Here is a 16,718-nt window from a genome sequence, read left to right as displayed (position 1 = left end):
ACGGTGTGGATAAGTGAATGTTTCAGTACGGAGTTTCATATAAAGAATAATTATACTGACCGAGGTTACTTACGGTCCCTTTCCGAGTTGATAAGTGTGTTTCGCCCTTAAAACGTAAGGCCAAGACTCTACATTGGTGTACCTATTGGATCCTAGACTATAATATCCAATGTGTGACGCCGGTATAAAGTGTGGATCTTTCGTGCCAATACTATTTTCTAAATCTACACGTTGGAAAAGTGAACTTGAGACCAACATTGGGGCCAAATTGTGTAGCCAGCCTTAGCATGGTATAGTATTGTATAGTAACCAGTAACCATGACAAATCGTTCGGATAGTAGATTCATTAACCGGGCTGATTGGGTTTTCGTTCGGCAACAAATTATTCTGTTGAGTTATTTTAAAAGCTATTTGTCTGATCAGATGTACTGCACATCATACTACAAAATTTTTTTGGAAATTTCTCATTTATTTGTACAAATAACAAGACAAACACGTACACAAGGAAATAACAAATGGTAATATTAATCTAATTGTAATATTTATCTTAAATCTTAAGGTAAAATTAACGTCCGAATTGGTAAAACGTAGTTAAGTAATTAAAAATGAATCGTATATTTTTTTATAAAAGGCGAAAAGAATTCGAGACTCGTTTCCACCAAGTTTAAATTTGGATGCCCTTTGAATTGATACAAAGCGGATGGATTTAAAAGTATTTGGATATAAATCGCTCTGTTCTTGATCGCTCTGTCTATATTTAGCATTAATTATATTTGTTTTACGTTACACAAAAAACAACCGGTGAAAACAGGATTAAGGAGAAAGTTAAAATTAGCTTTTTCCTTATTTCAATTATTACTTGAAACTTAGATACTTATAACACTAGAATGTTCATATTTTACCAACAAACGGATGTAAAATCTGCTGTTGTAGCAACCGAAAATCCATTATGAAACCATACATGATTTTACAGCTTTTACAACATTGTAAATCGAGTTGTCGGACATCAATCAACCTATAAAAGCGTAATGTTTCACTCGGTTTACGCGAAAACAGACAAACACCATAAATATCTGGTGGCCAATATTATTTTTTGTGCGGTCGAATCGGTTTATGGCGACTAAATCGTTGTATAACCGCGGTAATGCCGATGAATTGTTGCAAAATAAGTGTTTTTACAGCCATTTCTGTTTTTATGTTCGGTTTTATTAGTCTTTGGAAACAAACAACCAAGTTGTTTTAGGGTTTTGTAGTAAGGTACACAGAGGAAGAGTCGCCGTGACACGCTGGGTTGCCGGAATATAGCATATACTCGTACATATGTATAATAATAGTTTTAGTTTATGTTAATTATTACCACTTAATGAGGTACTATTAGTAACGTAGAATAGAACATTGAATTTTAACATAATATACGAGCAAATTGTACAAAAATGCTAAAAAAATTCTCACGTAAAGGTGGTAGGTACATATTTTAAGGTATAGATAGTTCCTTAATTAGTGGCTATGTCTTTTAATTAGTGAGATCTCTGTTATCAGTTCCTAGTTTGTTGTTCCTTCCTTGTTTGTTATCTTTTCATAAGGAAAAAGACAATATTTTGTTAGGTACATAGAGACAGCTAACAGCTATCGACGGGAAAGTTCAGGCTGTAATCCTGTCCAATATTAACAACTGCTATAGGTATAGTTTGTTTAATAAAATAGAATAACAATATTGACGCATTTTGAATTGACGTAAAATAACGCATCGAGTATAACATTTTCCTCATATCAAACTATGCAAGTGCCTAATGCTTCAATCACACCAACCAACGTGTGCAGTGTGCCTACCATGAGTTTACGTTAGGTGAGCTCGCTAGCGAATACGTCAAAAAATTCTATGAAGATTTTATTTCTTGAAAGTAGTCGCTAGGGGCGCTGCACAAAATGTCATACATTTAAATGTCATTTTTTTACGCAGTCGCTAGCGAGCACACCTAACGTAAACTCATGGTAGGCACACTGATCGCCATCGCCGGCGCGATCACAGGGAAATGACAGGTCGCGTGAACTGTCATGGGTCGCGCGACCTGTCATTCGCCTTTGATCGCGCCGGCGGCGATGGCGATTTGCACGCATTGGTCCACACCAATAAGAAGCTTAAGTCCTAATAAATAACAATGAATTTTCTAAGTACTATGAGCACAACGTTTGTACGTATACCTGTATCTACTGTACCTTAAGTAGATTGTGCTTTGTGCATTAAGGGTATAATTAGGTTACAGGTGCCATCTTGAATTCCGAGTTTAATGTAGCGTAGGATTCTAGGTTAAAAACTGAATCCTGAGTGCAGCGAGGGATTTATCTTAATGGAAAATACTCTACTTTTCACAACTTCTGCAAAACGTTAAAATAAATTTTAATGTTTGACAAATGTTGCTTTTAACAAGTTCAAATAACAGTTTGCTGTTGGACATACAAGGTGTCCCAGAATGGGTGAATCAAACTGCTAGGGGAGGTAGCTCTACTAATGTACTATCCCTAAAAAATATAAATATAAAGCCTAATGCTCACTAAGCACAACCGCAGTACACAAACAGAACAAACGGTGTTTAGCTGTGGTTATGGAGGCTACCTAAATAGTAACTAAATTAGGTAAACTGTGCCGAAATGTTAGTTCAGATGTGGTGAGGTTCACCGCAATGCCCTAATCGATTGTGACCGTACCAGTGAATGCCGGTGCGATTTCGGAAACCAATATTTATGTGCCACTTGCTACAAAGAAATGTGATGTCGTAAAAATCAATATCGCGATTTTCGAGAGACATTACCATATGTGTGCACAGCATATGTTTTGATATAATTTGAAAGAAGCGGAATTTTCCCTTTGTCGGGGATAACATATTTATGAAAAATCGTCAATGCATTGTATTTCTAGGCGATATCATATTGCCTTTTCGAATTAGGAAATGGGGATGTTGCCTGGGTCAAAAAGCAAGAGTTTTAATTAGTCCGTCAGTTAACTTATCAAAAAATAATCTACACGTATTTTTCACTTTTTCAAACTAATGAAAATTTAAAGAGATAAAGCGCCCCAAAGTTCATAAGAAGAGGCCCGTGACGTCAACGCTTGCTTAAAAATGCCGCACGTTGTGACGTCGTGCGCAACTTCAACGCACCATAACTATGTAATTATTTGTTAGATTGACAATCAAAAATATATGTGTCCAATATTTTTTGATATTAAACATTACGGACTAAAAAAATTTTTTTAGGCAACTAGCCTATTACGGTAAAAACACACTGTGGGGAAAACTGAAGTTTCGTCATCAAAATTGTCTAGATAAATATTTTGAAAACACATTATAAATGCCGGACCTAATACTCGTACTACTGTTGCTTTACTCTACAAAACAAAATGTAAAGTTTGAGTGTAAACACGTGTTTGCATTCAAAGTTTCATAACTACATTTCAACATTGCGTCGCGTCGTCTGCCTTCAAAGAAGTACCAAGTTAATATTAAAACGAAAGTTGTAAAATTGCAGTTTAGCGTACAATGGAGGGTGTGGGAGTGTTTATCTTTACCACTGGGGCGGGTGATAAACCTAGTTAGACTATTTCATGTATTTCAGGCTACTCGAAAAATAACATGTCATCATTACTTTGTTGGAAATCCATCGCTAACATAAGAACGGCGCGATTTTACCCCAAGGATCCATCGTATCTAAACTCTACCAATAAAGCCTATTAATGCATCGAACATTTATGTAATATCATGGTTCCATGGATTGTAGACTAAGGCCCAGAACAGACGGTGAAACGCAACTGCAACGAAACTGCAACTTTGTGATGATTCTGATGAATGAAACTGAAACTGAAAGTTTCAAACTGGTCGCGTCATGTGTGGTCTCTCAACGGACGCTATGGCAGAAACTTAGATGCAACTCAAAAGTAACTAGCAGTTGCAGTTTCGTTCCAGTTGCGTTTCACCGTCTTTTCTGGGCCTAAGGGCCACATCCTAATAAAAAACATATCGCAAAATATATTGAATACTTTTTATTATAACACGCGCGGTCTCTACATATGTTGCCAGCGCATCGAATGATCCAATTGCCATAGTTGTCCTAGTTTTCGTAGCACGATATAATATAACACCATGTCACTCGTTACACCTCAACTTGAAAGCCCGACAAATCCACGCTTTTATTTCGTCCATTCTGACGTATCATTGTCTGCCAACATTTTTCATATGGAATGCATTAACCGTAATGAATGGACAGGACACGCTGAAACTGACTCTGAGCGACAATGCCTTTTAGCCTGTCACGATTAATACTGAGGATACGCTTTTTGGCACATGTTTCATTATGACTATGACTACATAGTATAGGTGTCACAGTTAAAACCCGTTTTAGTGAAAACAAGTTAAAACTAGGTTTTGACTAAATGCCTTTGGAACAACTACCTACTCTTAACTAGGGAAAAAGCGTTGTTTCAAAATGATTCAGATAAAATTGTTTCAACTAACTGTGATATAGGTAAGTATCTTTTATTCTAAAATAGTTTTTGCCCAGGGTTTTACCCGCGTGAATAGAGGTAAAAACTAGCATATGTTTTTCCTGGGTCCCAAACTATGTTTGCAAAATCGATTCAGAGGCTTCAGCGTGAAAAGGTATCAGCAGACAAACAGTGTTACTTTAGAATTTAGCCTAGTAATAATAGTGACTGAGTTTCTTGCGCTGCTTCTTCTCAGCACTGGCCCATTTATTGTCCCGAAGCAGTGGTAGGGTTAATATTGGGACGTGTAAAAGTGCTTTTAAAACTAGAAGTTTGTTCACTGCAGACCTTTTCTATCAAGCACCATTGTGTTACAACTCTCAAAGTTCCTGAGTGTTGTAATAGATCGACTCTACGAAAACTTTTCTCGGAAATCTCAAGGAATTTCCGCATCAAAGGGTAAAAGGGAAGTGCCACAGCAATAAGGAAATTGCGTGGCAAATAATTCTGAAAAGTAATTTGTGTGCACAATTCACTTAAGAGCACAAAGTATTTACAGGAAGTTCACTTTACTTTGGTAACTAGATTACATGCTGTCATTGGTGATGACTCATAAGGTATGATTTCGAAGCCGACTGCACACAGCAGCAGCAGACGACGTGTCGTCGTGACACTACTAGTTTCTATGTATTTTTATGAAAAGCATTCGTTGCTAGCGAGACGTCGTCTGAAAGTATTTCATAGAAAGTAACGTGTCGCGGCGACATGTCGTCTGCTGCTACTGCGTGCAGTCAGCTACGAAATCGTACCTTTAATCCCATAAATTATGAACGTTTACTAAATATACACTGAATCGTTCGTTTCAGCCGAAAAACGTCCACTGCTGGGCTGGACAAAGGCCTCCCCCCAAGGATTTCCACAGACCAGTCCTGCGCCGCTCGCACTGTATATGATGTACATTATGTAAACCGGATGAAGGCATTTTTAATGTAGATGATTTGTTTCAGGCCGCAACTGGCTGGAGACGATGGTGGAACTGCCGTCGGGAATCGGCGAGGAAGATGTCACCACTGAACACGTGAGTCTTTAACAACAGTCAAAAGTTATACAACCTGTCACTTAAGCTAGTGTAACCGCGATTCGAAAATAAACTAAGATCTACCTAAGGTATACGTAAAAAGTATAAAACTTTGAATCCTGATTGATGTACACGAAAATTTAGACATGAAATATAAAGCAAAATGTGGGTGGAATTGATTCCGTATTATATGCCTTAGGGTGGATTCGACCCAACAAGAGTAAATATTCATCTCAGAATAAATCGTCAGTTTAGACATATTTCCCATACTGAAACTGTCAATGTGCCAGTTATACCAGCCCCCCTAGACAAAACGCAATTTTTGATCGAATCGAAAATCGAATCCGTCAAAACTCCATACAAAAAAGGGGCTTTTCGACCACTTTTCGACTGGTTTGCGATTATAATTTGCACTTTGTCTAGACCCACAGGAGTTATTCTCGGATAAAAATTTGGTCGAATCGGGCCTTAAAATGTCAGCTTTCTGCAATTGAAATAAAACCAAACAAGATTTTACGACATCTATAGCTTTGCCTCAAGCTTTACGTGGACCTTCACTTTCCGATACAAATCAGGCTATCTGCGACATTCGTTAACACAATGGCGGCTACACGTGTACTTACATTGTATAGTACATTGTCCACCCCGAGCGTAACTAAACAAACCAAACTTGTCCTCGCTCCGATGGGCCAACTCAAACATTGCAATACAACAGCCAGCCCACAGAATAACCCACCTAAATACCTGAATATTCGTAGAAACTGGCTTTCTCAGAAAAAGACAAAAGCTCTATACTTAGGTAGACAGACCTATTGAGTAGGTAACTCTGTAATTCATGTTCAATATTTATCTTCATATGTACATAAATAGGTAAGTACAATAATAACAGCGTCTAATATTATGAATCGCTGGAGCCAAGACAAAATCACACTCAAAAGTAATTTCGTAAGATACCTACTTATACGAATCGTCGTATCTTGCAACGATAATATTAAAATACTAGCTTTCCGCCCGCGGCTTCACCCGCGTGGAATTTTGTCTGTCACAGAAAAACTTTATCGCGCGCGTCCCTGTTTCAAAAACCGGGATAAAAACTATCCTATGTCCTTTCCCGGGTCTCAAACTATCTCTATGCCAAATTTCATCAAAATCGGTTCAGTGGTGGCGTGAAAGCGAGACAGACAGAGTTACTTTCGCATTTATAATATTAGTATAGATTTTTTTGGTTCCACAAACGGAAAATGATGATTTTATTTATTCTAAAACGAGTATAACTTACTCATAAGTTAAGAATATTCAAGTATTTCAAGAAAGGATAAGGTACCTAATCGCAGTGAGCAATCAATAAGCAAACATCTACATTGTAGATTTGACTTCAGAAGTAAAACCTACATTTATACCTAGTCGTGACGTGGTGGCTGGTGAAATGACTAGCATCGTTTCTCATGAAAATGAGTTAACTGTAGTTTTTGTCCTGGGTTATCAAAGAGGAAGGGAGGTTTGTAGGCGCGAGTTACAATTGACCTGCAATTGTTTGCTCAGTCGAAGGGTACGAGACGGTGAGTACCTATTGGGCCCCAGGATTTTACTCTTTTTACTTTTTCCTATTGACTTCGGGGAACTGACTTTTTCCCCTGATTGCACCGCCATGATATTTATTACTCTGGTCTTTGCAAACATGTTCTGCAAATCTTGATCTTTGAACCGTACCCGAATATAATTGCTTTGGGGCTGTCCATCCCGTTCATTCAAAGGGAATTCCGGGATAAGTAACCACAACAAATTAGATCCGACTGAAATATGGAAATCGCGTTATGGAGTAGTCCCGCTATTAAAAACCATTTTTTTCGCGAATTTGCGTTTGGGGATATGTTTGTACAAAGCTATACTTAAATAAACATTGGCTTCTTTTTGTGTAGGTACTCTATTTTCTAGTGTGGTCGACAATATTAATTATGATTGCCACGAGGTTAACCTTAGATTGAATTTATGAAAACAATAAGTAGGTATCTTAAATTTTTTCCTATCTCATCCCATAAACGTTAAGATATATTCAACTTATGAAAAGTAATAAAAACCTTTTACTTTAGTACCATTTAAGGGATTCCACTACAGCATTTACTTTGTTCAAACCTAAGTAGATTTATCCACATGGTCGATAAAATTATTATGCTCTTACAATTATGGTTCAATTTGCATTAGATATGGATTCAGAGAATAACAGTAATACCACAGAATAATAATAAGTACTACGTACAGAAGTTTTACTTCGCGAAGGTATTTAAAAAAATGAATGCTCATTGTCATTAACAATATGGTGTAATTTAGCCTTTTTTTTACCCAGGAAAATGGCCTATCCATACCTACCGCCGGGGAACGGCAGGTTATGTGGGGCTTGAACCCACTAAAAACCTGGGGTGTTCCCTCTGCCGCATAGTGGTCGGCGCCTTGGGTACTAGAAACGACCAAGGCGCCCTCCGCGGACGTCCCGCCCTACACGGCGGGACCCAACACGCCCCCACCTAGTGGGGGGCCGACAGGATTAGGCGGGACCACGAGGCCAATCCCGTCCGACGGCGGTGGTAGCCTGTGCAATGCAGGAGGAGGCGCCCCCGCGTCTCCAGCCTGCTGGCCACCACCAAGGGGAGGAAGAAGCGAACGGTCATACAACCGCCTTCTAACTCCCCTCCTCCGTCTGCGAAGCGGGGGTGCAGAGGGGTCGTCCTCGCGTTCCCNATCATGCTAAACAAGAAGATGCTGGACCTGAAGTACATCAGTTCACACCATTAATCAAAATAAATTGTTCTCCAGACCTCAAATTCTTCTTGTGTTCAGTGTATGCACCTGTTTGCACAATTTTGGATACTCCTATACTGCCATGACGTCATTTATGTGAATCCGCGAAACACAATTGCGACCAACTGATGATAGACTACGGCTTCCCATGGCCAGAGAATCTGGAATGTTCAAGGTTCCCGGTTGCTACAGATGAAAATGTCATATGTGTTGGTGATAATAATGTTACACATAAATCAAAGAAACCTACAGAAACCAAGCTACCTAAAGTAGATTTAAAATCGAATATTGAAAGGGATCCTACTAAACTGCATAGTGCAAAAGATTATGGATTTGTTTGTCCTGTACATTTTAAAGTACCCAAGAGTTTGGATTTGGAATATTCTCTGAAGGTTGGAGATAAGATTGAACATGATTGTGGTGCACCATGTAATGGCATGTTTTTCAGTCAGGATGAAAAAATCTTTTCAAGATTGTGGATTGGTATTTAGGCAACACTATGCACTGTGAGCTGTTTATTTACTGTTCTAACTTTTTTAATTGACATAGATAGATTTAGATATCCAGAAAGACCTATTATATTCCTATCCGTATGTTACTTGATGGTAGCTGCAGCATATATCATGGGATGGAGTGCTGGAGACAGTGTTAGTTGTCAAGGGCCTTTTCCCTCAACAATAAGTGGGACAAGATTACCAAACATATCAATCATAGCACAAGGGCACAATCAAACAGGATACACTAAATCACATTTTATTACGTTTTCAATTGCACAAATATGTAATTAACGCCGACATACGTAAAATGTTTTGTTGCATACATTTTTTTTTTTTTTACCCAGGAAAATGGCCTATCCATACCTACCGCCGGGGGACGGCAGGTTATGTGGGGCTCGAACCCACTAAAAACCTGGGGTGTTCCCTCTGCCGCATAGTGGTCGGCGCCTTGGGTACTAGAAACGACCAAGGCGCCTTCCGCGGACGTCCCGCCCTACACGGCGGGACCCAACACGCCCCCACTTAATGGGGGGCCGACAGGATTAGCCGGGACCACGAGGCCAATCCCGTCCGACGGCGGTGGTAGCCTGTGCAATGCAGGAGGAGGCGCCCCCGCGTCTCCAGCCGGCTGGCCACCACCAAGGGGAGGAAGAAGCGAACGGTCATACAACCGCCTTCTAACTTCCCTCCTCCGTCTGCGAAGCGGGGGTGCAGAGGGGTCGTCCTCGCGTTCCCGCTCCGCCGCCTCCTTCTGCGAAATGACATCTTCACAGAAAGAGGCAACGGCCTCCCAGGCCTCGTCGCCACCGAGCATAGCGGTAACCATTCTCGGGAGTGAGAGGTCCTGGCCAACCACCGCACAAAGGACACGGCGCTGCTCCTCCCAGCCTAGACAGACTGCGAGGGTGTGCTCCACCGTGTCCGCCGCCGCGCCACACTTGTGGCATGACGGGGTCTCCTCTCTCCCGATGCGATGCAGGTACGATCCGAAGCAACCGTGCCCGGATAATACCTGCACCATACGGTAAGTGAGGAAACCGTGCGGCCGCTCTACCCACTGGTTGATCACCGGACCCAGAGCGTCCAATGATCGGCGCCCGAACTCAGCTGTGGCCATGTCCTCTCTCCACAGACGGAACATCGCCTCGCGAGCTTCACGCCTTACGGCGTTTATCTCATCCGGGGCTGGGCGTTCATCTCGCGCTCTCTGATCCGCCGTCCATTTGTAGAAGGCGGTCACGACCCCAGCCTCCAACTCCCATGGAGGGGTTCCGGCAATAGCACATGCTGCAGCGTGTGCTACCGTGCGATAAGCCATACGGCCAAGTCACACAACATTAACTATAATAATAAAGAATTCGCAGTAAGGAACCATAGACTTGGCACGACTTTGTCTAGATTTCATTACTTTTTAGAGATAAACAAGCAGCTCCATCGAGACTTGGCTAGTTTTTTACAGAATGTTTTTGGTGGGATTTATGTGTTTGTTGCATACACATAAATGCTGATCAACAACCTCTGCAATGCATTCTGTGGAGGGAGGAGCCTCACCATGAGCTTCAAACTTTCAAATTAACAACACTCAGCTTTGGGCTGAAACCTGCGCCGCACATTGCAATTGCAACACGCTGCTTACTGCATTTGGCACAAGAAACTCGCACTGCTTTGCAACAACTTCCAGATGCAGCACGGTCGTCAGCCGAGTTGCCGGTGGCAGCCGCAGCGGCCGCAGCGATCGAGGAGCAGTTCTGCGCTGATGACCTACTTCTCTCAGGTGACGATGAGCACAGAATCACGCAGGTCGCCCTGGAGGTAGACAGAGTCCTGCGCACAGCCAACTTTCATCTACGTAAGCAACTCAGCACTACCTACACAAACAGAAAGCACAACATCACAAAGCGTCCAACTCGGACAACCAGGGGATAGCTTGCACAAAATATTAGGACTTCAATGGTCAAACCAAAACGACAATTTGAATTATTCAATTAACTTGCAACCTATACCAAATAATGTAACAAAACGAGTTATTTTATCTCGAGTTTCAAGTATATTCGACCCTTTGGGTCTATTAGGCCCATGCCTAATTCTTGCCAGTTTTGGGTATTTAAGCCAGTAGCTAGTGTTTTGTGAAGGAATTAACAGAACTGACAGCTATTGTCAATTTGACATCCACTACAACTAGAATGCCAAGAGCCATTAAGAAAATAATGAAGTGAATAACTCTACAGTTAAGATATTAAATATTACTNCAATGATCAGCGCCCGAACTCTGCTGTGGCCATATCCTCTCTCCACAGACGGAACATGGCCTCGCGAGCTTCACGCCTTACGGCGTTTATCTCCTCCGGGGCTGGACGCTCATCTCGCGCTCTCTGATCCGCCCTCCATTTGTAGACGGCGGTCAGGACCCCAGCCGCCAACTCCCATGGTGGGGGGTGTAATTTAGCCTGTCTCAAGAGTCACGCACCATTTTGTTGACAAACGTCAGTGATCGGCACTGCGCCGAAGCTATAGGGCTGACTTCGGTTAAATGATGTGAAGTGAGGTGCCAAACTGCGGAAAATGGCGGAGGAAAAATATTAACTACTTATTTACCTCTCAGTGTCTTAAGGCAACTTAAAGAAGTTTATTATTATTTAGGCAGTTAAATACTGCACAGTATTTAGTACACCATTCTCTTTACCATTTCTTCTATCATACACAAGAATACGCGTGCGTGAGTCAATGTTCGCTCGTATGTGAGGCCTTGTCGAATAGTATCCTGTAGGTGGGCCATCGTGTGTGTTTTGTTTTCGATGTAAACTCGCGGAGATGAACAGGCCTGGTAATACCCACATTATTATTCTGTGGTAAAACTAAAATAGATCATGTGTTGAACGTAAGCGCAATTTTATTGAAGTGGGGCCATAGTAGCTGGTTAAAGCGGTTTCTAAGTGGCTGTTATACAGCGCTAGTTGATAATGGTGTTCCCATATTAGCTTCTATCAACATTATGGCCGTAATGCATTAACAATATTGTGTCAATTCCTATTTATAGTTCAGTTCAGTTCAGTGTTTGCGCGTGTAATAAGTATAACTCCAGAATATTGTCCTAATATTGTATCAATTCCTATTAATAGTTCAGTTCAGTTTTGCGCGTGTAATAAGTATAACTCCAGAACATTGTTCCAGTAGGTATTTTTAATGGAATTTCATACTCGATAATGTATTGTGTAAATGTAAAATTCGATAGAAAATTAATCTGAAATAAAATTTAGCTTTGTCATTGAGAAAAACATTAATGTGGCCAGAAAATCTTCAGAAACCCTTTCCATATTAAAAAGAACGGACTGTCCCGGGTTTCGTTGCAAAATTAAAAGTTCATAGCCGCAAAAGTATGCAAAAAATGCCATTCATGTTTATAGGGCGAACTAGATCGTAGTCAGCAAAAAGGGAACATCATAAAAAGGCACCGTTTATCACGATGTTTCACATCTGGGGTTTTATTCGCTTTGTCTTTGGTTACGGCCTTTCGGGTGACCAGCATAATAATATTAATTTAGAACGTTGGACACATAGGTACTTGTAATTTTCGAATAGAGTGGTCGACTATAAGATACTTCTTGACATTAGTTCCCTTAGCTCCTTCTAATTCTTAGATATAAGAAAACAATAACAATAATAATACTCGTATAGCATAAACTGACCACTTTGGCATTAAATGCCAGAATTAAGTGTATAAAATCAGCCATTATAGTAATGCTCTTTTAATTAATGAAATGATAAGCAAATAATCATACACTATTATATTTGCATCTTAGGCTGGGCTGCACCATCTTACTTTAACTTTGACAAACGTCAAAAATCTGTCAAACTTCACCGTTATCGTCAAAGTTAGGTGTTCCAACTCAGCCTTAGACCATACAAATACCGACTTACGAGTAGGTACATTCTATTTCTGAAATTCCCGATTTTCCGGGAAATATCAGAAATATGGTAACCCTGGCCCTGGGCCACTTGAGCATGATTTAGCTCAAGAGATAGCTAACGCCAGTCTATTGTTCTTCCGTGATGCCTACTTTAACATTTCAGCCCTTTTCTTACAGCCTTGCTTACTACTCATAAACCAGATAGTGGGCAGTTAAAAGTGTAGCTTTTTGATAAGCATGACTTTTGCGATAAAACTTTAGAAATGGATGACATTATCCACTTACTTACTGCGGAAAAACGGGATAGTATGCATGTATGAACTAAATACAGCTTAACCATTCAACCTTTGTTCCGTATGGTAACCGTATGGTTACATAACGAATACTCGTATACCGTTAGGATTAGGTGGTTAGGACATGGTTACCATGCGGAACTATACATATATGTGCAGATGCTACAATTTGCTAGTACCTACATACATACATATAGTAACTACGTCATTTCATAAGTGTATGTTTACGAACGCCCGTTCAATTGAGTACGTTCTAATGAAGGCAGGTTAAAAAGGTCTGAAGTAGTTTATAAAACCCAATAACAATTCATTGCACAACGTCTCTAATCTATTACTTCAATAAATACATAAATATTTGCCCGTGACACACACGCATAAATATACTCACTTAACTTTGCCTTTCCAAGATCTTAACTCGATCAAAGACAATCCACCGACTAGCGACTTATTGACCATTCTGCCCCTTGTGGTTGGAATTGCTGAAGCACGCAAATTCGAATGGGCCATACATAATAAACACAAAATTATAATCAGTAGGCTTACGACGATATTGTGCTAAGCCTAGGCGCAGACCACCGACTTTTAGTTGACCAATAGTTGGGTCCGGCTGTTAATCAGCATGGAGCTGTATGAAAGTACGCACATTACAACGATTTGGTATCGGCCGATTCTTTATACAAATTACAATCGGGCCCAACTATCGGCCGACTAAAAGTCGGTGGTCTGCGCCTAGGCTAAAAGCAATAAATGAGAATAAAGGAAGCTCTTATAAGGAAGTATATAAGTACATACATTAACTTAATTATTTGCAATAAAAATCATTAATCGTCTTTTATTCAATAACTCAAGCCTCCGCTGCACGTATTACATAAATAGAAAAAAAAACTATTTTTATCAAAATAATGTAATGTACCTAGACAATAATGTTTTTCCTACGAATCCATTTATTATGTAATTTAGTTGAATTAAAAGTTAATATTATGATTGTGATGATGCCACTGGCTTAAATCTCCACTATACGACACAGGTACGAATACTCGATTGTTCAAAACGAGTATCGATCTGTTATTATTTCTGTGATTTACTTGGAGAGGGATGTTTACGAAAACACCCCCATGGACCGTCTGAGGGTTAAGGTCACGGTAAAAATAGAAACGTGCTCAGCCAACTACTTCAAATTGTTATTTTCTAAGGATGCTAATTAGAGGGAACGTTGTACTAAATCCTCTGTAATCCTTGTTTCTGAAAAATATTTCATGGAAGAATCATGAAAAATACAGGTGGTATTAAAGTGCTACCAATTAGGAAGATTAAAGGAAAAAACATTGAGCTATCAAAAACAATAGAAAAACATCTTCATAGATTTTACATAATATTTTTTATAAACAGCACTTATTTATACCTACAGCAGCGCATGTTATCTGAAATTTAAATTGTTACACCAACATTTTTGTGACATCGAAAATCAAGTAAGAATATGTTAAATTAAATAAATACATGAGTGTGCGGGCAGCGTAGGACCGGTCTTTGTGAAAATCCTTGGGAGTTACTTTTGTCCAGCAGTTGGTAAACGTCATTTGGCTGAAACAAACGAACATAACTATTATTTTAATGCATTTATCTATGTCACATCACTGAATTTGACACTACTTCCGTATTTAAACTAGAGTAAACGAATACCATTTAAAATGCATTGTGTGCCCGCTGCCTAACGTACGAGTGTCAATAAATATTCCACACCTGTACCACTTCAGAAAGGTCTGCAAAATTGCCTTCGTGCGCATAAAACTGAAGAGCTCTTCAATCACCTCACAGTTTGCAGCTGAATTATGTAGAAACATCAAGCTTAGCTTGTGTACCTTATGGAGTTGGATTAGGAGCTAATTTCGAACAGAAATGTATAGTTTTATGTGCTATAGCTGAGAACAGTCCCAGTTCCTGGCTCGGGTTACACATGTGACTAATTAGAGGCGAGTGAAACTAGACGCTAGAGCCGTAATTATAGACCAGGCTTAGCTTTTTCATTAACGCTTTTCTTTGTTATTGTGTTTTGTGATAATTATTATGTAGTCATTGTTTCTGCTTCAGGCTTGCAGATTTTTTTAAATGCAAGACAAGGCAGGTATTTGACCGCAATCGCACCTGGTGTTAAGTGAGATGCAGTCTAGGATGGTCATGATGGTAGATCAGTATCAGTTCATGTCCTATATTTAAAATGTACACTATATCATTTATTTTTGAGTAGGTATTGCTAAAAAATTTAATTTTCATGAAAGTCGAAAATAGCGCTGTCTCTTGGTGATGAACTACGACGGCAGTTGGCAGCTTTTTTTCGGACGGACATTGCTGATAGCTTAAAGCAGTCATAATGATCAATTTCGGATTCCTTAGTAACTATAAAAATGGAAAATCAACTCTACTTACATACCGCCATATACACAGATAAATACAAAGCAAAAATCAAGCTTCGCTTAATGAGCTCATAATATACAAGACTGTATCAAATTGGCTGTACGCATTTTCTGGAACTTTATTCAGGGTACGCTTGCTAAAAGGTTTTATAAACCTCTTACCCGGCTAGCAAAGTGGATTTATTTACCAGATATGAATGTAAAGAGGCACGCACGATCAGGGGTAAAGCTGGGGAGGTTTGGGGCAGATGTAGGTAATGCCTCGATTTATTGTAGGGGAATGTAGTTGACTATTTATCATACACACTGTTTACATTTAACATGTGTTTTTTATTATCTTGTCATGTGTAAACTCATGCGTACCTACATCACAAAGTTTAACTTTTTCTTTTAATCTTAAACAATAATGTAATCACGTAGCAAACAACGTAAATTTCCTTACATGAGCTATGTAGGTAAATATGAAACCGTCCCAAAATAAATTGGTTCATTTACTTCAGTGGGTATCCAATTCAGCAAACAGACGCAAATGAAATGTTAAGTTGAAGGTGCAAATTAACTTTGTATGAAAATTCACTAAAACTGCTTGTGTGTGAAATCGTGGTAACAAACGAAGTAAAAAAAGTCAAACACATAGATTATTCCAAACAAATCTATCTCACTGATCGTTTATAGATCAAATCTATCTAATATATTTGGTCTTAAGGATCAGAGGTGAGAGTGCTTTTTAAAAGTGATGTACGGCACCAGCAGATATCGATTTATTACATAACCGAAACCAATAATTCCACAAATCAATTTAACGCAATAAAGAAATATGCCTATGGCAGAAATAATGATCTAGGTCACAAATATCACAGTCCCTGAACCGAGAGAACGTCCGTCACAGCCAAGCACTCGAGCAAAGTGTGGCGGCGCGCGGGGCGGCCGGTTTCTCGTGCCTTCCCTCTCTAAGACAGAGACAACAGGATCGAACGATATGACGTCACGCTGACGTAGCGGGTGTTATTTCTAAGACGGCCGTTCCTGATCGTGCGGCGTCCTCGACCGCTGCCTGCTCCCCATCAGCCACGGCTTCTTCCTTTAAGTACAATGTCGCAAAATACTCGCAACACACTCACAGAGCCGGATCCATCTCGCACGCGCGCGCTTGTCACCAATTTAACGTCTCGTTCACACCTATTTATTCGTGATCGGCTGTACTAAAGTGAACTAAAGAAATTGCTTCCTATTAGTACATAGTACATGTACTACACAA

The 16,718-nt window shown here is 40.0% G+C and overlaps 1 protein-coding gene across 1 annotated transcript in view; it reads left to right on the top strand.

Annotated features, from left to right (window-relative positions):
* The window catches only part of LOC114355374 (adenylyl cyclase 78C), a 62,184-nt gene that overhangs the window by 6,049 nt on the left and 39,417 nt on the right, over positions 1–16,718 (top strand). The window contains exon 2 of the mRNA XM_028308181.1: positions 5,485–5,555. Coding sequence (XP_028163982.1) covers positions 5,485–5,555 — 71 coding nt within the window. The remainder of the gene's footprint in view (positions 1–5,484; positions 5,556–16,718) is intronic.

Source organism: Ostrinia furnacalis, unplaced genomic scaffold, assembly GCF_004193835.3.
Source record: "Ostrinia furnacalis isolate ACB-3 unplaced genomic scaffold, ASM419383v2 OfSCF2395, whole genome shotgun sequence".
NCBI classification, from domain to species: Eukaryota; Metazoa; Arthropoda; class Insecta; order Lepidoptera; family Crambidae; genus Ostrinia; species Ostrinia furnacalis.
This window is presented reverse-complemented; position numbering and strand designations above follow the sequence as displayed.